This window comes from Prionailurus bengalensis, chromosome C1 (genome assembly GCF_016509475.1).
Source record: "Prionailurus bengalensis isolate Pbe53 chromosome C1, Fcat_Pben_1.1_paternal_pri, whole genome shotgun sequence".
Lineage (NCBI taxonomy): Eukaryota > Metazoa > Chordata > Mammalia > Carnivora > Felidae > Prionailurus > Prionailurus bengalensis.
In genome coordinates this window covers 105,201,901-105,227,736 of record NC_057345.1, presented here as the reverse complement: position 1 = coordinate 105,227,736, position 25,836 = coordinate 105,201,901, and the positions used below count along the sequence as shown (strand labels likewise).

Sequence of the window (25,836 nt, the reverse complement as noted above, 5' to 3'; positions counted from 1 at the left end):
ACCTTTCTCTCTAAGATTACAAGATTTCTATTTTAGCAAGTAAGGGATAAGTGGAGAGTATGCAAAGTCACCTTAAAGAGAAAAACCGGCTCCCTGCCAGCAAGGCTTGGCTGTAACCTAATTGAAAATATTAACATATTTAAATAAAGAATGTATCAACCTGAAGAGGGGTCAGCAATGGACATCTAGTGAAGGGAGAGTCGCTGAGGCTCACACAGGCATAGCCTTTCCAAGTACCATCCTGGAAAGAGTGCTTTAGCCAACAGAATGAGAGTAGTCCAGGAGGATTGGCAAGGCTGCCCATACATAGAGAGGGGAGTGGAGAACTGTAGCCAAGAAGAGTTTTCTGAACCCATTGGCACAGCTCCTTCCTGGGGATGGCCAGATGCCATTAAAGATAAAAATATTCCTGTTCGGTTATGTCATTGTGCATCTATATGTTGACATTCTGATTCTGATTTGGCTTAAAGAAGAGAATGTGCTGGACATGAGTCTGAGCAATGGAAGATTTCTCATGGTAAATGAATACGTATGTATTATGGCTTTATGTTTCAGTAAATTGTAAACTTCGTTGGCACAAACAGGTATTTCCAAGATGTAGTTTTGAAGTCTGTGAAACCCTGGCCCACATCCCTATGAGAAATGACGTAAGTATAGCCTTTTTTTTTTTTAAATAATTAAGTCAGAACAGCTATTTCAGAGGAAATTCCTTGCACATCTTGTTTTCTAAACGTTTGAACCTGGGCCGAATTGCCAATATTCCAAGATGTCCACGAGAATGAGAAAATCTTCTTTGAAAAAAACTGAAAAAAGTGAACTTTTGCCTGGTCACCACTTCTCCCGACCAGTCAAGGAAGTACAAATCTAGCCCAGCTCATCAGCACCGATGAACCTCTTTTTAAAAAACTTACCTAATCTTCCTCTTTTTCCTCAATAAAAACCCTGAGCCCACTTCCTATAATTGGGACACTTTTTGGGTTTCAACCTAAACTATGTGCCCTGAATTGCAATTCTGTGATATGAAATAAACACTTTGCCTTTTGAACTGGTTTCTTGTTTTTAGACTGAAACAAGTCTAAAAGTTAGTGGTAAATTCAACACTGCAAACGCCACCTGCGACCTCTCTTGGGACACGGCCCACCAGGCCTCTTCATGTAACATATTCCAGCATTCTGAAGTCTCCATTTTTATCAAAGTAGAATCACACACTATTAAACCCGAAAGGGAGCTGATACAGCCTCTAGTGCAAGCCTGGCACTTTCCAGATGAGAAAACTGAGGTTCAGAGAGGCAGAGAACTTGAGCCCACAGCTTATGGAAGTGAGAACCCAGGTCAGTGCACTGTCCAGAGTACCCTAAGCCCTTACCTAGAATAGGGAGACACATTCAGTATGTATATCCCCAAACCACCCAGCTCCCCTCACCTCTGAAGCAGGGTCGATCACCTAGCGGGATGTCTTGGATCTCTGAGCCCAGGTTGTTGGTACAGGGGCAAAGCAAAGAACTGAAACTAGTTCAATCCTTCCTGCCCCAGAAGCAGGTGTGTGTGTTTGTGTTTGTGTGTGTGTGTGTGTGTGTGTGTTTGTGTGTGTGTGTAGTAAAAGAAATTGGATAGAGCATTGAGGGAGGGAGTCCCTCTTTGAGTCATTGGAGCAAATTAATAGAAGGAGAAGGTAAGGCCTGTAAATCCCACTCAGCTTCGTCCCCCACTCACCTCTGCTGCTACCAACTGAATGGAGGATGGGAGGTCTGCACTGGCAGTAAATAACCAGGACTGTTTCTGGTTCTGGAAAAATATGGCAGGGATCCAGGAGTCTCACCTCTTGACAGTTCAGGATTAAAAACTTTGTTATTCCGGCGTTCTCTAAAATGGCCAGGTAAACTCGGATTCTGAGCACTCTGGATCCGGAAGAGGGCTGTGGGAAAGAGGTTTGGCTGGGAGTGGAGGAGAAAGGGAAAGAGGAGGGTGCTTTGGAGGCTGAGAAGCCCTCAAATTTGTGAGTCCTGCCCTACTAGGGATGGGGCGCTGAGAAAGGGTCTGCCTCGTTCCCCACCTCCCTTTCTGCCTTCCCACTTGTCTCCCTGACAGTATTCTTGCCTTAGTTCCTTTCATCTTTTATTCGGAACGGGCTGGGAAGGGCTATGTGTGTTATCTCCAGCTGTGCCTGTGACAGTCCCCTCTGCTGCTTCATCGTTGCTCCCCGGTGCCCTGAGGCCCTCCCCATCCTCTTTTCTTCTGCCGCTCCCCACCCCCCCAACAATGGTCTCTCCCGGTGCTCGGTGGCGCTGGGGGGTTGGGGGGAGGGAGGAGGCGGGCGGAGGCGGGGCCGGAGCGTGGGGAGTGTGGGGGGGGGGCAGGTCTGCATTGCCGCTTCCCCTGGTACCCGGAGCAGTCGACGCTGCCGCCAGCCCCGCGGCCGGGACCCCCGCCCTCACCCGGGACTGCCTTACCCGGCGGCACCCAGCCCAGGTGAGACCCCTCTCTCAAGTCTCTTACCTCCACCCCGCCCGGGGCAGAAGCATCCTTGCCTTGCCTTGCAGCCATTTTATCCTCCGATGCTTTGCTTGTGGGGATGGTGACCGTCCCTGCTTTAGGGGTGAGGGGGCCGGTGGTGGTTTGAAAGGACATTTAATTAAGTTGCTGTGCTGATCAGAATATATATATGGAATAAGGGTGTTTTTCTCTACCTTAGCCAAGTCCCTAGTACGCTCTCAGATATTGACAGGTTTGGGAGGGAGGAGGATTTAGGTGAGGTAGGGTTCCCTCGAAGTCCAATGCCCTCCTCACCTTGCACGCCCCCCACCCCCGCCATAAGTGACCTTGGCTGGGGCCAGAGAATGGATGCTGCCTCAGTCTGCTCCCCTGCACTTGGGCGGGGGTGGGGGGCAGTGGAGGAAGGGCAGGTGAAGGAGGGAGGGAAGGGAAAGGAAGAATGGAAATGCTGGGTAGAGAGATGGTAAACGACCAAGGTCGGGGGCACGCGTAGCGGGGCGGGGGGGGGGGGGGGACTTGGGCAGTTGCTCCTGGGTGGGGGGAAGGGGTGTTGAGTGATGATGGGCACCTGCCCAGAGGCAGGACTAAGCGGGGGAAGACACTCCGAGAATGGATTCAGTCAACTCTAGGGGCTCCTCTGTTATGCCAGAGCAGAGGCGAGACGGGGTGGGGGATGCTGGGGGCTGTCGCGGCAAATGCTGGTAGGGGCAGTCTCTTGCCTTTGCTTGTGGAGGTCTCTCCCTGTCTCCCTGCCCCTGTGTTCCTCTGTTGCGTGCATTTTCAGCTGACACCTTTTTCCCCCTCCGAACTGTGAATGCTCCATCTTCCTAACCCTTGCGGTAGGATGTAGGGAGGGGAGGTGCAGCCTTGGGCGTCCTGGGTGGGGGGCTGAGGCTCAGTCACCCAGCTGTCACAGGGAGCGGTGCTCCAGCACACCCCGCTTCCTTGTACCCTCCCCCCTCTCCGTGGTTGTTTTGACAAGTGACTGCTTCTTAATGACCTTGCCACCTGGGCTAGGGAGGGTTGGGGAATCCGGGTGACCCCCAAAGTCAGGGACTTTGATTGGGGGTGGGGGCTTCTGGACCCTCCTATAATCCAGGGCAGAGTGAGTCCTCCTGAAGGGAAGCATCTGCTCAGGAGCCCCTCCCCCCCTTCTGCAGGAAAATCTCCCGGGCACATTTTTCCGGTCAGGTGGAGCCGGCCAACCTTAAAGGGCCGTGTAACCCGGAGTCTTGTCTCCTATAACCTCCACCTCTCCAAGCCCCATCTCTCTCCCACAGGCTTAGCCACCCTGTGCTGCTTTGGGGGCTAAAAATAGCACCACTTCCTCACCAACTCAAAGAATTTGTCTTCTTTCTCTCCCTTCTGACCTCCTGGCTCATCGGCCCTGGGGGAGCTGGCTGTTGAGACATCCTATCCTGCTGTGGCTCTGGGAGCCTTATCTACCCTCCATGCACCTCTCAGGGGTAAACAGTATTGATAAACACAGGATGTGGTTCCTGATGGGTCTTTTTGTCTCCTTCAGGGTTTGGGGTGGGGGGGAATCCTAGATGGGAAGGAAAGGAGAGGAAAGCAAATGGCCATGCAGTGGGGGGATTCCACTTTCCTCTCTTGCATGGGGGTGGGTTTGGGCCTTGAACCATAAAGAAAAGAAGGTGACACAGGGGTCACTGGTTTTGGTCATTGTGGTCCACTGCTTACATCTGGCCTGAGGGGCTAAGGCTATGCTTGCCAGTGCTTCTCTCTGAGCCATGTAGCATTACTTATCCCCTTCTACCAGGGCTACCGTGTGTGCGTGTGACATTTAATGAAGGCCCTGGATGGGTGGGAACAGGAGGCAGGATATTTTTAGGGGAATGATCTCTGATCAGAATCTAGTCCTACTTCTTCTGCTTCTCTGAATGAAGGGGTGGGGGGGTGTTCTCCTATGTTTCCCTCTGGAGAATGTCTTTTTTGGGGGGGAGGCCCAAGGCCCCCTTCATTCTATACTGGCCTCCTACGCAGTGCGGTATTTGTGGACTCCTTTTTCCTTGACTCCTGGAGGAGGAGCAGAAAGGATTAAGGGGGATTAGGAAAGAAGGCCCTGGAGAAAGGAGGTGTAGCTATAGACCTTAGCCCCCAATGCTGAAAAAGTATGTATTTGATCAGCCATTTCTGTTCCTGCCCCCACCAGGGAAGGGGCTCATGGATGATGTCCTGAAGCAAGGTGGCAGGAGCCAGACATCACCTCTTCTCCATGACCTCAGGTTCCAGGTTTCCCTTTTTTGAGTCTTCCCTTCTTTGTCTGGAGGGAGACAATGTGGGCCCATCTGCTGGAACTAATTTGAACACAGAGAGGTCTTGGGACTCTGTTTTGGGAGGATACTGGACAACAGCATCCAAGTATGACCCCTACTCTTCCCTTGCTGCTTCCTGTTTCTTTCACATTTTTTTCAGTCTAATAGGAAGGAAGGAAACTAATTTATAGAATATCTACTGTGAGGTTGGATTCTCTTGTGGACTCAGAAAACTAAAGATTATTACCCCCAGTTTAAATATAAGGACACTGAGGTTGAGGGAAATTAAATAATTTGCCCAAGAGCAGTTAGCAAGTAAGTGACAGAGCTGGGATTTTAACTTAGGTCACCTAACTGTCATGTGCTTTGCACTGAACCAGCTTTCCCTTGCCAGTATCCCTTTCTGCTCCTTATCCTCATAAGCATCCAGACGTGGCTTTTGTTCTGGGGTCTTGTGAGGGAGTAGAGGGGATCGCACTGTATTATTATCATCACAAAGAGCAATAACCAACATTTCTTAATCGCTTTTTATGTGCTAGGTACTATGGTAAGGAGTTATACACATTATGTCATTTAATCCTTACTTTCCCCTTCTTAAATAAGAGGAAACTGAGGCCTGGCTGTATGGGGAGATGGCCGAGGTCACTTAGCTAGTAAGTGCTGAAGCAAGAAGTCAAACCCAAGTCTGTCTGACCCTGGAAGGGAATTTTCACCCACTGAGAAAACCCTTCCTTGTGGGAACCTGAGGGGAAGACCCCGAGAGCCCCATTTGAGATGCCATCAGTGGACTGAAGTCATAGGCTGGAGGACTTGATTCTCCTTTTACACATTCTCCCCCCAGCTCTTCCCCCAGTAAGCAAGCCAGACCAGACTAAAACAGAGAATTATGGTTTCTCATATTTCCTGTTTTGTTCTTTGCAGTTTGGTGGTAAAGCAAGGGGTCTGGTCTTGATGTGGGGCAGGGGATCAGAAGGAGGGCTCTAGATAGGTGACCGTGACTCTAGAGCATATCTCATAGGCCTGATCTCCAAGGTCAAAGTGAGGGGATTTATACTGAATGATCCACAGCTGGCCCAGGGAGGCATCCCTTTTTAACTGTGTGCAGGCTTGAAGCAAGGAGACCATCCGTGTCACATGGTCTTGGTTGGGGCTCTGTATTGGCTTTCTTTACCATTTTAGGCCTCACCACCTCCTTTTTTCCCCCCCTCTTATATTTTCTAGATCTCAAGAGGCTTCTTGAAGAGAAGTAGGCGGCCTTTCCTGAGTTATCCTGGCTCCCCATCTTAGCTTGCACAACCTAGCTCCCCCTCCCCTTCCCATTCTGCTGTTCCCCTTTTCCCTTCCCCATGTATCCAACTGAACTGGCCAGAACTCCTCTCCCTCCTTTCCCTTCCTACACACTCACTGGCCAGGTCCTATTTGCTCCTATTCTGTGCCCAGAGATACCTGAATCCACTTCATCTGAGTAACTGGGGGAAGGAATCTTTCTGACTTCACAAGTCCTTGAGCAGGGAGTGGAGGAGTCTAGTGAAGCATTCCCAAAGACCCATCATGGAAGAAGGCTTCAGAGACCGGGCAGCTTTCATCCGTGGGGCCAAAGACATTGCCAAGGAAGTCAAGAAGCACGCGGCCAAGAAGGTGGTAAAGGGCCTGGACAGAGTCCAGGACGAATATTCCCGCAGATCCTACTCCCGCTTTGAGGAGGAGGAGGATGATGATGACTACCCTGCCCCTGCTGATGGCTATTACCGTGGGGAAGGGGCCCAGGATGAGGAAGAAGGTGGTGCATCTAGTGATGCTACTGAAGGCCACGACGAGGATGACGAGATCTACGAGGGGGAATATCAGGGCATCCCCAGGGCAGAGTCTGGGGGCAAAGGCGAGCGGATGGCTGACGGGGCTCCCCTGGCTGGAGTAAGGGGGGGCTTGGGCGATGGGGAGGGCCCCCCTGGTGGCCGGGGGGAGGCACAGCGGCGGAAAGAACGGGAAGAACTGGCTCAGCAGTATGAAGCCATCCTACGGGAGTGTGGCCATGGCCGCTTCCAGTGGACACTCTATTTCGTGCTTGGTCTGGCACTGATGGCTGATGGTGTCGAGGTCTTTGTGGTGGGCTTTGTGCTGCCTAGTGCCGAGAAAGACATGTGCCTGTCGGACTCCAACAAAGGCATGCTAGGTAAGACACACTGGGGGGCCCTCCAGCCCTGTCCTGCCCCAAACTCTAGAAAAACCTCTGCTCCTGAGAACCCCTGTCCTTACCGTTCCCTAGGACCCCGATCCCAAGATGTCCCCAGAGGGCGTGGAGTTCCTCTGCATGCTCATCCCTCACAAACCCTCCTCTTGGGGTTGGGTCACAGTGAGGTTGTTTGTGCAAGAGAGGCTTGGGGAAGGGCAGCTGGGCTGGGGCTTGGGGCAGTGGCTGGGTGGTGGTCTGCTTAGTTAGTTCTGCAGGAGGTGGCCATGGTGGGATGGGCCCCTGTTGGGTGTTTCTTCAGAGACTTCCCTTCTGTCATCTTGCTCCTTTTCCCTGATCAGGGAAACAAGAAGTCAGTGTCCAAACTCCCTAGTTTAAATGAGGAGTCAGTTTAGTAGGGTGGGGATCGGGGAGGAAGCCCAGGTCTGCCTTCAGCCAGAGAAATTGGCCATGCTTGCTCTTGGCAAGCCTTGGGAGTGTTCAAGGGCCAGTGAGTGGTCTCTAATGGCTCTTCCTGATGTGGACCCTGGGGGAGGAAACCGCCTGGACTCACCCACAAAAGGTCTCTTGGTCTTGCACTGCTCCCAAGTTGCCATGAGATGTTGGGGAGATCCCCACTCCTTGGGGCTTGGCTGAAGCATGGGTAAAATGCAGAGTTTGGAGTAGATTGATTTTTAGAGTTATTCCAACTCTGAATGTAGGAAGGAAATAAGGAACAGGAGAGTTTTAGGACCAGAAGCATTGGAGCTGGGGGAGTAAAGCACCGGTTCTGTGGGGGGGATTTTGTAGGGGGGACTGAAGAAATGGAAGTGCTTTCCTAGGGACACAGGAGATCTCTCCTGCTGCTTTCAGGACGTCAAGGCAGGGAGGGAGAGGGGACCCTGGAAAGGTCTGGGAATTTGGGTAGATCCATTACTCCTTCTAGGCAAGCCAGAGATGGGGTGTGTTGTGTGTGTGTGAGAGAGACAGAGACAGAGAGACAGAGACACAGTGAGAGATGAGAGCAAGCAAGAGAGAGCAGGAGGGAGAGAAAGAATTCTGGGGGTCTCCCATGTCTGCATTCCTGCCTTTGAATCTCTGGTCTGCAGAGATGACATTCCGTGAGCAAAGACAGAACTCTCACTTGCTCTCATCTCTGGGTAGACTTACCTATCCTAGAAGTCTTCCAGCTCCTCAATCCATTCTGCTGCAGCTCTAGCTCATCTAATGCTCAAAAAGTGAGCGAACTGAGGCGTGTCTGCTCATACCTCTGCTGTCTCTGTTTCCCTCCCTGCAGGCCTTATAGTCTACCTGGGCATGATGGTGGGAGCCTTTCTCTGGGGAGGTCTGGCTGATCGGCTGGGTCGGAGGCAATGTCTGCTCATCTCGCTCTCAGTCAACAGCGTCTTCGCCTTTTTCTCATCTTTCGTCCAGGGTTATGGCACTTTCCTCTTCTGCCGCCTCCTTTCTGGGGTTGGGTGAGTGGCCACCTCCTAAGCCCCTGGAGGCAGTCCTGAGGGAGGACTGTGCCTTTGTCGCCGTTATGTTTCTAGAACCCAGCACAGTGCCAGGCACACCAGATGCATCTCAAATATGTATGAATTGAATGAATGAACTCCTTTCTCCTACCGTCTTTAGGCCAGCTTCCCCCTGTCCTGGACCCACCTACCGCCTGCCCAGAGCACCATTCCATGTCTCGTCCACTCCTGAGTCCTCCACCCCACCCTCCAGTTCCATTCTGAGCCTGGCTCCATGACGAGAGGCCTGGTGGGTCTCAGCTGTACCCCTGGGTGCCTGTGAACCCTGGAGTTATCCCCTTCCGAGTCTCCATCTTTCCTGCATTTGACAGCAGACCTTTCTGTTAACACCCACAGCTGCCAGAAATGTGATGCGTTGACCCACCACACTCCCACACTCCCTGAGCCGTCTGCGTGCATTCTTTGCCCTGTCTGCAAGCTCTTTTCCGGCCTGCTCCCTCATCCCTGCCCTCGGACTCCTCTTTGCCTAGCTTTTTCCTGTGGGGATTTTCCCTCTTTTCTGTAATCATCTTCTGTCTCTTGCAACTCAGTAGCCATCTTCAAGGTTCAATGTTTGTTCCTTCCCTTCCCCTCAGACCTCCCTGCCTGTTCCCCAGGGTCCTGAGGATGGGTGCGTAACAGCTGGTGGTGAGGGAATGTATAGGGCACTGTGTGAGAAGTCTCTTTAACAAGGTGTGGAAGATGAAAGGCACTTGGGGATCCAGAGCACTGGGGCAGGGGATCAGAAATAAGGCCATTTTCTAATGCTGAATTCTCACAATGCTCCCCAGGATTGGAGGGTCCATCCCCATTGTCTTCTCTTATTTCTCGGAGTTTCTGGCCCAGGAGAAACGTGGGGAGCATTTGAGCTGGCTCTGCATGTTTTGGATGATTGGTGGAGTGTATGCAGCTGCTATGGCCTGGGCCATCATCCCCCACTACGGTAGGCAGTCCCCGGGGAATGCACCTCAGCCTCTCTCCCTCTTCTCCTGTGTGCCCTGTGGTGGGAGCCCCCAGCCTCTGGCCTTTCTGATGCTGTGACTGTCCCTGCCAGGGTGGAGCTTTCAGATGGGGTCCGCTTACCAGTTCCACAGCTGGAGGGTTTTTGTCCTCGTCTGCGCCTTCCCTTCTGTGTTTGCCATCGGAGCTCTGACCACACAGCCTGAGAGCCCCCGCTTCTTCCTGGAGGTGAACGGGGCCAGGGCTAGGCTGGGGGAGGGGCAGCAGGGGGCTCTGCTCAAACACTCACGGTGGGTTTGGTTTGTGGGACCCTCACAGGGCCCATACTCCTGGGGACTTTATCTTGCTTCCTTTTTCTTACATTGTATCTCCAGAGAGGCTCTGTGGGTAGAGAAACCAGGGTACCTGCCCAACCATGGGTGGTTTAAGATGTTGCAGGTGGGCGCTCTGCCCCTGACTTTATCACTCAAGAGAAGTTCCCACCCTGTGCTCCTTCCCCCTCCAAGTAGATCTTGGTCCAGAAGCTTAGGATGCTGTCCCTTCTCTGACAACCTCCCTGCCCCTTGCCAGCAATTCCCTTGTCTTCAGTTTTCTCTTTCCATTGTTCCAGGGGATCCCTAGGACCTGTAGTTGTAGCTGTCTCCTGGACTCCCCCTACGCTTGCTCAAGTCTTATTACATTTTGCTGTACCCCTGCTTGGGGCTCTTTAATTGTGGGTGATGTACACACCCACAGGTCAGAGGTAGGGGTGGGAGACTTTTTGTGTCCTGTGACTACAGAAGCCACACTGGAGGAAGGGGGTCTATTACCCTGGGTCAGGGAGGAGCTAACCTGGAGGTGGGAATTGTGTCTGTGGCTCTAGAACGGGAAGCATGATGAGGCCTGGATGGTGCTGAAGCAGGTTCATGACACCAACATGCGAGCCAAGGGACATCCTGAGCGAGTCTTCTCAGTAAGCCAAAGCCCCTCCCCTCAACCTCCAAGGCCCTCAAGCCCCAGCCCCACCCAGCCCCTCTCTGGATACCACCCCCTGCTTCCCTACACATCTCCCACCACATTCTCCTTCAATGTCCTCTCTCAGAGTATCGCATCCACCCACTGCTGCCATTTTGCTACTGTTTTGAAACTGAAGCCCCTGGATGGGGTTGGGAAATAGACTATGTGACTGCTAACCGCTTCTCTTGACCCCAGGTAACTCACATTAAGACAATTCATCAGGAGGATGAGTTGATTGAAATCCAGTCAGACACAGGGACCTGGTACCAGCGCTGGGGGGTCCGGGCCCTGAGCCTGGGAGGGCAGGTAATGAAGGACGGTGTGGTGAAGAGAGGGAAGGGAGTGGGAGAGGCGGAGACAAAGGCCTGTTTGTGGGGTGAACTGAAGGGAAGGGGGACGGGAGAAAGTGGGGGACCTGGGGTGGGAGTGTTAGAAGTCAGTACAGCTGCTATCTGACTTTGTTTTGTTCCACCTAGGTTTGGGGGAATTTCCTCTCCTGTTTTGGTCCAGAATATCGACGCATCACTCTGATGATGATGGGTGTGTGGTTCACCATGTCATTCAGGTGAGGAGGTGTGTGGGGGCAGTGGGGATCTAAGTCCTGAGGGATGAACGGAGGTTAGACAGTCTGGGGTGGGGTGGTGGCAGGGAGACTGTTAGGCCAATGGAGGAGCAAATGGCTGGGAGATGAGAGTACAGTGGGTGGGCAGAAGAACCTGAAGTCCCTGAGACCAACAGCAATGAAGGGAGGAGTGCTGAGGGATGAGACTGGAGAGGCAAGCAAGGTCCTGACTCTCCACCCCCTCATTCTGGACCCTCTGGTTCTAATCGTGAGCCCATCTGATTCCATCGCGCTTGACTCTTCAGCTACTATGGCCTGACTGTCTGGTTTCCTGACATGATCCGCCACCTCCAGGCGGTGGACTACGAAGCCCGCACCAAACTGTTCTCTGGGGAGCATGTAGAGCATGTGACCTTTAACTTCACTCTGGAGAATCAGATCCACAGAGGGGGACAGTACTTCAATGACAAGTACGTGGGGACGCTTACATTTCACTTCTTTCCTGTTCCTTCTACCCCTTGTCTCTTGCATGGGTCTGGGAGTTTGGAGACAGGGTCTTTGGGAGTAAATACCTGTGGTTTCTCCTCAATTCCAAGGGAGTGAGTCTTGGAGGAGGGTATGAGGGTAAGGGGGAAGTGTTTCTCATCATCCTGGCCTTACAGGTTCATTGGGCTACGTCTGAAGTCAGTGTCCTTTGAGGATTCCCTATTTGAGGAGTGTTATTTCGAGGATGTCACTTCGAGCAACACATTTTTCCGCAACTGCACATTCATCAACACTGTGTTCTATAATACTGGTAAGATGCCTTGGCTGGTGCCTGTCGGACCAAAGGGTTGAGTGGACCTTGAAGAGGGGAGAAGGAACGTTCCTCACTCCCTAGTTCAGGGTTCACAAACTGAGCTCTCTGGGGCCCTGTAGGAAGGTGGTGTGGGGGCCTATTATCTACCACCAATAATTCCAAAAATTGAACGGACACTGAACATTTTTCTGTAATAGTTTTAAGAATATCTGGCAAAAACATCAAGTTTCTTTACCTTTGAGCTGGAATTAAAGCAAATCTGCATTGTTATCAGCGTACTTTTGAAGTGGGCAAAACTCATTCAAACAGGGCCTTCAGGGGAAAAACAACAACAACAACAAAAAGGAATATTTTCTGGGTAAAAGGTTGCGAATCATTACATTAGTCCAGTTTTTTAAAACAGTGATTCTCAAACTACATGCACATGAAATGCTACTTTGCCAGCTAGACTGAGGTTCCCACCCCTAATGGCGTACTGGGTGAGTTTTTCCCAACTTGCAGGGAAAAATAATGGAAGGGGCTTTTAATGATTTTTAATATTTTGCTTGGTAATTTTTCCTAAACCCATGGCACTGCTACTGCTTATAGTCAGCTAGGGCAGACCAAAAGAATGAAAAAGAAGCAAAGATTATTAACGAGAAAACTTGGAAACAGCCAGTCCCACTGTTTCATTTCATAGACTATGGTCATTTTCTGCTGTAAAGATTTCTAGTTCCTATGGTGATATTATTTGACGTTTTACAATGAAGGCCCTGAGCAGTTTTGAGAGCCCCTTCTCCCCCCCCGCCCCCGCAACTAACCCCACAAAGGCAGAGTCCTGAGCCATAAGCAGTAGCAGCTTCCCCCTGCCTCTCACATTTGCTGTGATTGCCTTCCTGTCTTGGTTTTTGCCCGCAGACCTGTTTGAGTACAAGTTCGTGAACAGCCGTCTGGTGAACAGCACGTTCCTGCACAACAAGGAGGGCTGCCCACTAGACGTGACAGGGACTGGTGAAGGCGCCTACATGGTGTACTTTGTCAGTTTCCTGGGGACGCTGGCTGTACTTCCTGGGAATATCGTGTCTGCCTTGCTCATGGACAAGATTGGCAGGCTCCGAATGCTTGGTAAGGGGGTGGGTGGGTGGGTGGTGGTGTGTCAGAACTGATAAGGGGGCTGGGGAGCAGGGTGAGGCTGTCAACAGGCTTCTTACCTTATTCTGAAGGAACAGCTTAGCTAGAGAAGGTTCTCGCTGTCGTGTCTTCTGCTTAGGTCTTGGCTGCAAGATGGGGTGGGGCCTGACCTGGAAGTTTCTCTGGGGGAAAAAGGAGGTAGACAGATTAGCAAGTGCACCAGCTTTGAGGTTATGGGTGTTGAATCTCAGCTCTACCACTTAACCTTGGCCAACATACTTTATGAGCCCAGCTGTGTCATCTGCAAAACGGGGGTGATGATAGTACCTACCCCATTGGGTTGATGTATTAGATCAATGCATATAAAGCATCAAGCTGCTTGACCCATAGCTGTCATTGAAGAGATGGTTGTTACTGATATTATCAATAAAAATATAATTATAAGGAAGGATGGGGATGGGTGAAGCGCCTTCCTTTTGAGTACTCTGGGAAAAAGATCTCATCTTGGGCTTCCCTCAGACCTAGTTTGAGGGCACAGGGTGGGTTGTGGATGAGCATCACTTGGCCAGGTTCATGCCACTCCCTCATTTCCTGGCTCTAGCTGGCTCCAGCGTGATGTCCTGTGTCTCCTGCTTCTTCCTGTCTTTTGGGAACAGCGAGTCAGCCATGATCGCTCTGCTCTGCCTTTTTGGGGGGGTCAGCATTGCATCCTGGAACGCGCTGGACGTGTTGACTGTTGAACTCTACCCCTCGGACAAGAGGTAGTTGGAGTGTCGTGGGGGCAGGGCAGCCGGTTTAGGGTCTACACGGCGGCGGCGGCGGGAAAGTGGGGTGAGGAGGCGGCTGAATGGGAAATCATCCGTAGGGTTAACAGGATATACTTTCCCATTGAATTTCTGCTCTAAGAGCTGGTAGCTTTTGTATTCACTCCTTGCAGCCTGAACTATTAACCTAATTTTTTGGTCTTCTTTTCCCTTTGCCTCCCAATCTGTATTCCCTGATGTACATGCCTCACCTCTCTGATCTTTCCATCCTTCATCTCCCTTTTGCACACTGCCTGCCATCTCTCCTTCACCTTCCCACCTACTCACCTGTCCCCTGCAAACCCTCCTATGCCTCTTCCTTTGTCTCCCCTTTGCACTGCACTGGGGGTCTCCTGAGCAGGACCACAGCCTTCGGCTTCCTGAATGCCCTCTGTAAGCTGGCAGCTGTGCTGGGGATCAGCATCTTCACATCCTTTGTGGGAATCACCAAGGCTGCCCCCATCCTGTTTGCCTCAGCTGCCCTTGCCCTCGGTAGTTCTCTGGCCCTGAAGCTGCCTGAGACCCGGGGGCAGGTGCTGCAGTGAGAGGGCCTCAGGGCCTTTGGGGGTGGCAGGCACACTGTGAGACCAACAGCTCCTCCTTTTCCCTCCCTGCCCTGCCATCCTGGCCCCAGAGCCCCCACTCCCCACGCCCCTGTGTTCAGTGTCTTAGCCATGTGTGTGTGCGTATGCATGTGTGTGACCCCGTGGGCAGGGATACAGGGAAGGCTCCTTCATCCCAGTTTTGGGATGCAGCTCTACTCCCCACCCCTTGACGTGCACACCCTTCTCCCCCAGTGTTAGTGAGGGGCTCTAGCTCTTCCTGGCTCCAGGGGCTCCAGCACAGGCTTCCTGCCCTCCCCCTCATTCCCTCTGCCTAGGCCCTGGTGAAACCATGGGCATGTGGTTATGCTGGGAGCTGGGGCTTGGTGTAGTCCATGGACCAAAAGAACTTCTTAAGAGTCAGAAAGGCCGCAGGTGCCCTCTCACACCTGGATGCTGGGGGAGTAGCAATAAACCTCAGCCCCCTGGCCTCCACTTTCCCCTCAATTTGGGCTATAAGTAAGAAGCCTGAATTTTATCAAATTAGCTTTCTGATTCTTATTTATTTATATATTAAGTTCTGAGGCAGCTCAGCAGGACTGTGTGTGTGAATGCATGTGTAACACTTATGTACGTGTGTGTATGTGCCGTGGGGCGGGGTGTCACCATACTGTCCTAAGATACAGCCAAGGATAATCTCAGTGGACACACACACTACTCTGCCTCCCACAGTACCTCCCCTAATCTTATTTTTGTGCCAGGCCTGGGAGGGAGGTGCCCCAGGCCAGGCTAGGATAAGAGTCCCACAGTCTAGAGAGACCTGAGGGCACCTGACAAGGTCCAAATCCTCCCCTCCCTCAAGAAGCACAGGCCTCTGGAGTGAGAGGCTCCACCCACTATAGCACAGACAGGGACAGCACAGCTGCCCTCCCACCCCCAACCTGTCCCCTCACACGCAGGGTAGCAGGGGAGGGAAAGAAACCAGGCATATGGTCAAACCAGCAGATCAAAAAGCACAAGGAGCTGGGGTAGGGGCAGGAGGCAGGGGCCCTCCCAGGGACTCCTCTGAAGGGGGAAGAAGGTTAGACAATAAGCCAGGGACCCCTAATGTGGGACCAGAAGCCTCAGTTTCCCTGTCTCACCCTTTCTACAAGATACCCCCTGTAGGTTAAGCTGCCCTTGCCCCACCCCACTCTGTGTGGCTGCTTTCTTTGGTGCCCTCCTGCCCTCCACTGTAGCTGTGATGTGTTGTAGTTTTTAGCTGTTTGTAAAACGTTAAAAAAAAAAAAAGTGAAAAGGAAAAGTGAAAACAACAACGAAAAATCCAAATTCATCTTCCTCATGCTGCGTCTGGTGCCCCCACCCTATAGTCACTCCCCCACATTTTGTAACACTGACCCAGGTGGGGACTGTTTAACTCTTTGGTGTCTGTGCTCAAAGGACTGCCTTCTCCAGTGCCCAGTGTATGAGTGTGTACCCCCTTTCCTCACCCTTCATTTGCTGGACGCAGCCTTCTCCCTTCTACCCCCTGGAGGGACCCATCAATCTCTCCTGCTCTCCTGGGACACCCTAAACCCAACTCTGTTGATGTGAAAAATGAAATGAAAAATACTGATGAAAAATAAAAAGGAAATAAATCCTTAAGATCCAAAATGGCTACATCTCCTTCTTTGCCACTCCACCTACATCCTCTGCCTGCTTGGAAGGAAAGGTGGTGAGATGGAAATGCCATTCCTCTCTCCCCAAACTGAAAGCCAGAATAATATGATGCACCATATTTATTTCCTCAATTGGCCACTTTATCCTGACCTTTTCACTTCTACAGATGGAGGGTCTTCTCAGTCTCTGGGATTTGAAAACTTGGAGTAATGCCCTGCAACTCGATAGCAAAAACAACTAATAACCTGATTTTAAAAGGGGGCTAAAGACTTGAATAGACATTTCTCCAAAGAAGAACACAAGTAGCCAACAGGTATATGGAAAAATGCTCAACACCACTAACCATCAGGGAAACGCAAATCAAAACCACAATGAGACACTTCACACCTGTCAGGATGGCTATTACCAAAAACTATCCCCCCCCCAAAAAAAACCCCAAACACAACAAAATACTAAAGGTGTTATTGAAGATGTGGAGAAACTAGAACACTAGTACACAGGGGGAACGCAACATGATGCAGCTGCTATGCGAAAGAATATGGAGGTTACTCAAAAAATTAAAAATAGAACTACCATATGATCCAACAATCCCACTTCTGGGTATTTATCAAAAGAACTAAAATCAGGGGTGCGTGGGTGGCTCAGTCAGTTAAGCATCAGACTTCGGCTCAGGTCATGGTCTCACGGTTTGTGAGTTTGAGCCCTGCGTCAGGCTCTGAGCGATCAGCACAGAGACTGCTTTGGATTCTATGTCTCCCTCTCTCTCTGCCCCTCCCCTGCTCGCGGTCTCTCTCTCTCAAAAATAACCCTGAAAAAATAAAAAAGAAACCCTGAAATCAGGATCTTGGCAACATTAGTACTCCCACGTTCACTGCAGCAGTATTCACAATAGCTAAGACATGGAAATAACCTAAATGTTCATCAGCAGATGAACTGATAATGAAAATGTGGTATATATACACAATGGAAAGCCATTCAGCTTTTAAAAAGGAAATTCTGCAATATGTGATAATATGAACCAATCATGAGGATATTAAGTCACATAAGCCAGTCGCAGAAAGTCAAATAACAAATAATTCTATTAGCTGAAAATAGTTAAATTCATAGAATCAAAGAGTAGAATGATGGTTGCCAGGAGCAGGGAAGAGAAGGAAATCGGGAGTTACTAATCAAAGAGCATGAAGTTTCAGTTAAGCAAGATGAATAAGCCCTATAGATGTGTATGACTGTACCTATAGTCAATGATAATGAATTGTATTCTTAAAAATCTGTTGAGAGTAGACCTTATGTTGTGTTACCACCATAATAAAACAGAATTTACAAAAATAAAATTAAAAAAAACCCTAAATCAAAACAAAAATTTATGAGCATTTCTTGAGGATAGAGCCAGCTTTCCTCCAAATCCTCTTGTGTGTCTTTTAAAGATAGATTCCAGATTCCATTCTTGCGGAATCAGAATTCCCCCTCCCCTTTTTTTAAAGAGAGGGAACCTAGAATCCACATTTGAAACAAGCTCCTGTGGGAATTCTTATGTTAGGCTATCTGGAAATCACTGCCTGGGTGTTACCCTTGACTCTCCCTTTTTTTTTTCTTTAATGTTTATTTATTTTTGAGAGACAGACGTGAGCAGGCAAGGGGCAGAGACAGAGGGAGACACAGAATCTGAAGCAGGCTCCAGGCTCTAGGCTCTGAGCTGTCAGCACAGAGCCCTATGTGGGGCTCAAACTCACAAACCACGAGATCATGACCTTAGCTGAAGTTGGACACTCAACTGACTGAGCCACCCAGGAGCCCCTCATATTTCTGTTCTAATCAAGACATTTTCTGACTTTTTGTGGTAGCTCTCAAAACTTCTTCCTTTCCATTCCTACAGCTGACCTTGAAGTCAGGGTCCCATTTTCACTCTTGGTTGCTCTCTATGCTTCCAATCTCCTATGCCAACCTCCTTACACATCACTGCCAGAAGGATTTGCCCCAGAATGCTCTTTGGCATGTCCTTCCTCAAAACTCTTCAATGACTTCCTATTGTCCAACCAGATGCAGTTGAAACTGTAGCTCAAAATGGTCATGATGTATGTTAATCTTTTTCTTTAGTATCTAGATTCTCTTGCCACATTAAGGTCATCAAGGTACTTATCTAGACATCACTTGAGCTCCCCTCAGAAATAGGACTTTAGAAGGCTTGTAAGAAAAAGGGCTATACAAAGTTTTCTCCATCTTCTATACTCATATTCCATGTTATCTTTTCACTGCCTTAGTGTGTTTTCACTTGTCTTGTAAGGATTTTTCTGTTTTCTTTTTTAAAGTTTATTTATTTTGAGATAGAGCACAAGCAGGTGAGGGGCAGAGAGGAGAGATAGAATCCCAAGCAGCCTCTGCACCATTAGCACGGAGGCCTACGCAGGGCTCGAACCCACAAACCGTGAGATCACGACCTGAGCCAAGATCAAGAGTCAGGTGCTTAACCAACTGAGCACCCAGGCATGCCTCATAAAGGATATTTGTGAGAAACAAATGCAAATCCTTTTGGAAATGGGTAGGCTGATAGAAAACCAAACATTCTCCCAGTAGGAAATTCAAATATACTTATAACTCCTGCCTCGTCCAATCGGTGGCTGCAGTTTCTATGCTTTGCTTGAGCTCTTCCCCCTCCTTATAACATCCTTTCTCTCTTTTCTGGTTTAATTCTGTGCTTTCCTTTAAAGATCCAATTACGTCACTCCCCACAATGAAGCCCTTCTTGACTACTCTAGGCTACAGGTATCTTTTCCCAAGAACATCTGTAGCACTCATTCAACAGGCCATTATCAACACAAAGCAGTGTATCTCCTATGATAATTTATCTTTTAATGTACAGGATTATTTCCAACTCATCAGGTCTGGTGATTTCTTAGTCACAATTTAACATAAAACGACTAGGCAGCTTTTCCTAAATAGTCCAGGGCAAGGGCAGTGGTGAGTGATTCTCTTTCCTTGGATAAGCTTTGATCTGAAATGAGTTGCTATCTCCAGAGGATATATATGTACGTGCTGGCTGAATGGGGCCCAAGGATCCTTGTCCCTTACAAACACCAGACCGTATTGAAGGGAAGAAAGCCCGTAGTTTATTCCCAAACCATTAGGATCCTAGTCTTCCCTCTCTGGGGGCTCAGGGGGTTCCGCGAGTTTTCTTGCTCCCACCCAGGCAAGGGGGGCTTGCGTCCAGTTGAGGGTTCTCCTTCCACTGGGCGGGGGTCCGTGCCTGTATGGCCAATGCGTGGACCGGCCCAGCCAGCTCCTCAGACAGCGCAGCGTGGACCAGCCGGTGCCGTTGCAAGGGGCTCAGTCCCTCAAAGCGAGAGCTCACCACCGCCACGCGGAAATGTGTCTCGCTGCCCGGTGGGACCGCATGGCCGCCGCTCTCGTTGCGCAGCTCCAGCACCTCGGGATTCAGGGCCTGCTCTAACTTCGTGCGAATGGCTGCCTCGACGGGACCGACAGTCCCCAACCCGGCGCTGCTCCGGGACAGACAGACACGACCGGCCATCGAGAACAGGCGCCCGACCAGCTGCACACTCAGCATCCGCTAACGCAGAGACAAGGCCCAGAGCAGTGAGGGTCTGGGCCTTCCACCTGGTGAGAGCCCCGTCTCCCACCTCCAGCCGCCCACGTCCACACCCGGCTCCCGCAGGGTGCCCGCCTAGACTCCAGACACCTCCCCTTTCCTCCGGGTGACGCGGGGGGGCGGGGGGGGGGAGGGTTGGCCTCCAGCCGCGGACAGCAGAGAAGCGACGGGGGGCAGGGGTTGGAAAGGGCCTCCGAGAGGCACGTTTAGCAGGAGTGGGCTGGGGGTTGCAAAGGTAGGGTATGTGCAATTCCGGGTTGTGGTTGAGCCACTGTCCCCTTTGAACCCCAGGCTGGGCCTTTTCTACCTTCCACTCAGCCTTGGCTACCGCAGTAGTCGCTCACAAACCCGACTCCTGAAGTTCTCGGCGAAATGCGGACCCCGCGTCTTGAGGCACGCTGGGAAATGGAGTTCTGACTACGCGATAGTAGCCTGGGCAGACGCCACGTGATGCCCCGAGGTCTCACGGGAATTGTAGTCTGTGATTTTCTTTTTTTTTTTTCCCCCAACTCGTGGTTTTAGGTTTTGAAGCAGAATGATGCAAAAAACAAACAAAACAAAACAAAACAAAACAAAACAAAACAAAACAAAACAAAACACCACCGCCGGGAATTCCTGCGCAGTTGGGACTGCGGTTATTTGTTGCATTTTATTGTCATCTAGCTGAATTCCTTTATTTTATATACGAGAAAATGGAAGCCCATTTCATTTACTGAATACATAATTACTGAGCGCAGACCAGTCCTGAATAAAGCAGGCCCTGTCTCAAGGAGTGTACAGAACCCTGAAGATGAGCAAGTAAGCAGGCAATTACAATACCGTGTGCTAAGTGCTATGATGGGACTGGGAGAACAGGATTCCAAGGAGTCATGTCTCCCAGACTTGGGGGTGCAGAGAAAACTTCAGAGGAGATTTTAGGGTAACAGTCTAGAAGAGACAGCACGAAAGCCTATCTCAGCTCCTCGCAGTCAGGCTGTGGTAGTTGCACATGCAGAGGCCAGAAGAGGGAACTTTGGGGGAGTGGTTACTTTAGGTGTACTTAGGTGTAGTTGGAGCCCACGGGGCAGAGATGATGGCGATGGGAAGTAGGAAAGCCTGCCTGGGAGAAGGCAGGGGCTAGACCATACTGGGCCTTGTGGGCCAGTCTTTTTCCTGGGAGCGGTGGGAAGCTAATGAAGATTTTAAGCAGGGCTGTAACAGGATGAGATTTTTTTTTCCAAGATGATATATAAGCTTTCAATTTGTATTTTATTTTGTATCTTTAATATTTTATCGATTATATCTCCATATATTCCTAAGTATTTTCCCCAACTTCTAATTCGGGAAAAATGTCAAAGCTGCAGAAAATCCAAAGCAACGTCTTCTACCTTTCACTATTTTTTACATTTATATATATAATATACTTATACATATATACTTATATATTTAAGTACTTTGTATATATCTATATACTTTAAAAATATATTTATATACTTTTTTTTGGTTGAACCACTTGAAAATAAGTTGCAGATAGCAGACATTTCACCATTAAGTACTCCAACATATATCTCCTAAAAACAAGAATATTCCCCTATATAACCACAATAAACTTATCACACTCAAGAAATTTAACATAATGACATATATTTTCCCTAGCCTTAAAAAATTTTTTTTAAACTTTCAGAAAGGCTGCAAGATTAGTACAATGAGCACCCTGTTTACCCTTCATCCAGATTCACTGACATTTTACCTGACTTGCTTTGTCTCTCTTTGAATTTGTATGTATATAATAACAATAATGAAATAATTATTATTTTTGCTGAATCATTTGGGAATTAGTTGCAAAAATGTTTACATTGCACCACTATCTACTTCAGCATGTATCTTCTGAGAACAAGGACATTTCCCTACATAATCACAATACCATTACTACACTCAAGACATTTAACCTTCATATAATACTATTATCTATAGTTGATAGTTGATAGTCAGATTTCCCCGGTTGTCTCATTAGTGATCTTTATAGTTTTTTATTTTTGGAAAGCCAGTCAAGGATCATGCATTGCATTAAACCATCTTTAAATTTGTGTTTTTGCAAAGATCACTGGCTGCAGTGTGAATTGTCAGAGAGGTTAGAGAGCAAGCAGGGAGAGCAGCTGGGAGGTTACTTGTAGCAGTCTAGGTGAGAGATGATGATGGCTTGGATCAAGGTGGCAGCAGTAGAGGCAGAGGTGGAGAGAAACTGTGCTTACAAGATATATATTAGGAGGGAATTCACAGGATGTGGTGATAGGTTAGTTATGGGAGGGGAAGTGTCAAGGATGAGTATCAGGTTTGTGCATCTGGATGGATGGCATTAGTTCCATAAGATATGGACTACTGGAGGGGCACCTTGGTGGCTCAGTCAGCTGAGTGTCCGACTCAAGTCATGATCTCACGGTTTGCATCTGACTCAGTTTGCATCTCTCAGTTAAGCATCTGACTCTTGATTTTGGTTTGGTGATCTCACGGTTGGTGAGTTAGAGCCCTGTGTGGAGCCCCATGCTGACAGTGCAGACCCTGCTTGGGATTCTCTCTCCCCCCCACCCTCCTCTCTGCCTGGCCTCTGCTCATGTCCCTGTGGGCACACATGTGTGTGCTCTCTCTCTCTTTCAAAATTAAACCTTAAATTTTTTTTTTTTTTAAAGAAGCTTGGAATTTTCAGTTATGCCCTCATTCTCTTGAGAAGGGAGAGGGGCTGAAAATGAAGTTAATGATCGATCATGCCTACATGATGAAGTTTCCATCAAATCCCAAAAGTATGGAGTTTGGAGAGCTTCTGGGTTGGTGAACGTGTGGAGGTGCCGGGAGAGTGGCATGCTGGAGAGCCCCTTCCCATATACCTTGCTTTATTTCTTCTATATGGATGCTCAGCTGTATCCTTTATCATATCCTTTTATAATAAACTGGTAAATGTAAGTAAAATATTACCTTGAGTTCTGTGAGCTGCTCTAGCAAATTTATAGAGCCCAAAGGAGGGGTCAGTGGAACCTCAATTTATAATCAGTTGGTCAGAAGCACAGGTGACAGACAACCTGGGCTTGTGGCTGGCATCTTAAGCGTGTGTGTGTGTGTGTGTGTGTGTGTGTGTGTGTTGGGGTGGGTGGGGCACAGTGTTGTAGGACCGAGCCCTTTAACCTGTGGGATCTGATGCTATCACTGGGTAGAGAGTGTCAGAACTGAATTAAATTGTAGGCCAGGGGTGTGGGGGCGCCTGGGTGGCTAAGTCATTTAAGCACCCAACTTCAGCTCAGGTCGTGATCTCATGGTTTGTGAGTTCAAGCCCCGCATGGTGTGAGGTCCAGCCCGACTTTGGGGCTTCGAGCTGACAGTGCAGAGCCTGTGTGGGATTCTCTCTCTCTCTCTCTCTCTCTCTCTCTCTCTGCCCTTCCTCACATGCACACTCTCTCTCTCTCAAAAATAAATAAAAATAAACGCATAAAAAAAATTGCAGACCACCCAGCTGGTGTTGCAGAAAATTGCTTGGTGTGGGGAAAAAGCACACATTTGGAAGTGAAGTGTTTTATGTGACTAGTGAAGGAGATTCACAGGGAAGAAACACACAGGAGATAGACTGAAGTAAGGTTTTCCCTGACACAAGTGGAAAATTAAGTTTTTCCAATATATGATCCCTCATTCTGATACACAGATTATCCAAATGTTAACATTTCATCAGGTTTACTTTATTTCTATGTATCTATCTACACACATATAATTTTTTTTTTCAACGTTTATTTATTTTTGGGACAGAGAGAGACAGCATGAACGGGGGAGGGGCAGAGAGAGAGGGAGACACAGAATCGGAAACAGGCTCCAGGATCTGAGCCATCAGCCCAGAGCCTGACGCGGGGCTCGAACTCACGGACTGCGAGATCGTGACCTGGCTGAAGTCGGACGCTTAACCGACTGCGCCACCCAGGCGCCCCCACACATATAATTTTTTTGCTGAACCATTTGAGCGTAAGTTTCAGAGATAAAGCCCCATTTACCTCTAAGTACTTGGGATGGTTAATTTTATGTGTCAAATTGACTGGGCTATTGGGTGCCCAGATATGGGATCAAACATTATTCTCGGTCTTTTTGTAAGGGTGTTTTGGGATGAGGTTAACATTTAAATTGGCAAATCAGATTGCCCTTCCTAATGTGGGTGGGCCTCGTCAGTCAGAGGCCTGAATAGAACAAAATGGCTGACCATCTTTGAGAAAGAGAGTTCTTTCCTGCCTGAGTGCCTCTGATTTGGGACACTGGCTTTTTTCCTGCCTTTGGACTCAAGCTGAAACATTGACTCTACCTGGGTCTTCAGCCTGCTGGCCTGCAGACTGGAATTGCAGCATTGGTTCTCTTTGTTCTCAGGCCTTTGGACTTGGACTGGAACTACACACCATCAGCTCTCCCGGTTTCCAGCTTGCTGACTCACCTGGCAGATCTTGGGACTTGTTAGCCTACATAATCGTGTGAGCCAATTCCTTATAATAAATCCTTCTCTATCTCTCTCTCCTTATATTTCCTATGTGTCTGTTTCTCTGGAGAACTCTGATATTTACTAATGAGTATTTAGTTAAAAAAAAAAAGACATTTTCTCACATAACCACAATGTAATTGTCACACTCGGGAAATTGACATTGATATAGTACTATTATCTAATATACAGATCTTATTCAAAATTTGTTAATTTTCCCACTAGTGTCTTTTGTATAAAATGAAAAAAAAATGTTCTGGTTCAGGATCCAATCTGGGATCACATGTTGTATTTATTTGTTAGATCTCTTTGGTCTCCATTAATCAGGAATAGTTCCTTAGTCTTTGTCTTTCATGACTTTGACATTGTTGGAGAGTACAGAACATTTATTTTGTAATATCCCTCAATTTGGGTTTGTCTGCAGATTTAGGATATGCATTTTTGGCAAGAATACTGCCAAATGATATTGAGTCCTTCTCAGTGAACCATACCAGTGGGCATTAGCTTGATTTGTCTTATTGCTGATGATAATTCTGATCATTTGTTAAAGGGATATCTTTCAGTTTCTCCATTGTAAAATTCTTTTTCCATTTGTAATTGTGGGTGATATTTTGAGTCTATGTACTATCTTGTTTCTCATTAAGCTTTTGTCTACTAATTTTAGCATCTGAGAAGTGTATCTGAAGCAGGAGTTATTGAAGATGGAATGAGATCATCATGGATGGGTGGGTGAGGAAGTGGGTAAGGGTGAGAGAGCATATGGTGAAAAAGACTCCAATTTTCTATTAAATCACTTTGGCTAGCATGTGAAGATGGTATTAGAGGAACAGGAAGAATAGAAAAGCCATTCACAGTAGTATGGTGAAAGATAATCTGAGTGAAGGCAGGAGATGGGCTAGAGAGAAATAAATTGATCAGAATGCTGCTAAAAAAGATAGAATCTATAGGACTTGCTTTTGGTCAGGGCTTTGCAACTTGCTAATCCAGCAACTGATAGGGAATGTTGGGAGGCTGTGGTTGGAGAAGGCCTTGCTAGGGAGGTGATTTAATCAGAGATCTGAATGACTAGGGGGTAACTAACCATGAGGAAAGAGAGATCTGGGCAGAGGGAATGTATTCATTATGTTCTGGATGTGTTATGTTAAGCTCAGTGTTGGCATACTTGTTGTTCTTAAATGTATTGGATTGATGTGTGAACTAATGTGCAAATAGGGCTGATGTCATTGTTATTTCTGTTGCAAAAAAAAATGGAAGCTTTGTAAATTGCAAACTCCACGGGGAAAGTTATAGTGTCTTTGTTTCTAATAAAAACATAGTAAGAATAATATCTCCTATTTAGTGAAGGTTTGTCTTGGCCAGATTGAGACTTTTAGAGGCTTTGAACATCAAAAGATTATGGTGGCTACCTCAGGTGTAATTAAACAAAACAAAACAAAAAACCAATAAACACTAATCTGTGACATGAGGATGGGGTGTCTAACAAAATACTCATTTCCCCCCATGATGATTACTTCAATATTTGATCATGAAAAACTTAATTTGTGCTTATTGATGTATAATTTACACATAAGGAATTTACAAATCTTAAGTGTACAGTTTAATTCTACATATGAATACTCGTGTATCAAGATACAGAAAATTTCCAGAACCTTGGAAGGCTCCCGGGAAATCAATACCACCTCCCCACAGGTAATCGTTATTCTAACTTCTATCACCACAGATTAGTGTTGCCCATTTTAAAACTTCATATAAAAAGAATCACATAGCATGAATTCATTTGTGTTTGTCTTCTTTTGTTCCACATTGTCTGTGAGATTCATCCAAGTGCATTGCATTTCTGTTTGCTGTATATCCAGGAGTGGAATTGC

The 25,836-nt window shown here is 48.4% G+C and overlaps 2 protein-coding genes across 4 annotated transcripts; one reads left to right on the top strand and one right to left on the bottom strand.

The window, feature by feature from the left end:
* Positions 1–1,751: 1,751 nt before the first annotated feature.
* On the top strand, positions 1,752–15,872 carry SV2A (synaptic vesicle glycoprotein 2A). 2 transcript variants are annotated; one of them, XM_043576106.1, is made up of 13 exons: positions 1,752–1,876; positions 5,991–6,942; positions 8,237–8,417; positions 9,248–9,399; positions 9,511–9,644; positions 10,279–10,368; positions 10,608–10,718; positions 10,889–10,977; positions 11,280–11,444; positions 11,637–11,770; positions 12,671–12,877; positions 13,485–13,644; positions 14,048–15,872. In XM_043576106.1, the coding sequence occupies exons 2-13, from the start codon at positions 6,321–6,323 to the stop codon at positions 14,229–14,231; spliced, it is 2,229 nt and encodes a 742-aa protein (XP_043432041.1). In that variant the 5' UTR covers positions 1,752–1,876; positions 5,991–6,320; the 3' UTR covers positions 14,232–15,872. The 2 variants fall into 2 exon arrangements, with proteins under 2 accessions (XP_043432041.1, XP_043432040.1); XM_043576105.1 differs by lacking the exon at positions 1,752–1,876 and adding an exon at positions 2,354–2,469.
* BOLA1 (bolA family member 1) lies at positions 11,946–19,907 on the bottom strand. 2 transcript variants are annotated; one of them, XM_043576108.1, is made up of 4 exons: positions 19,799–19,907; positions 19,234–19,452; positions 12,964–13,065; positions 11,946–12,085 (listed from the first exon to the last, which is right to left on the bottom strand). In XM_043576108.1, the coding sequence occupies exons 2-4, from the start codon at positions 19,447–19,449 to the stop codon at positions 12,071–12,073; spliced, it is 333 nt and encodes a 110-aa protein (XP_043432043.1). In that variant the 5' UTR covers positions 19,450–19,452; positions 19,799–19,907; the 3' UTR covers positions 11,946–12,070. The 2 variants fall into 2 exon arrangements, with proteins under 2 accessions (XP_043432043.1, XP_043432042.1); XM_043576107.1 differs by lacking the exons at positions 11,946–12,085; positions 12,964–13,065 and having other exon boundaries at positions 18,713–19,452.
* Between the last annotated feature and the right edge of the window lie 5,929 nt (positions 19,908–25,836).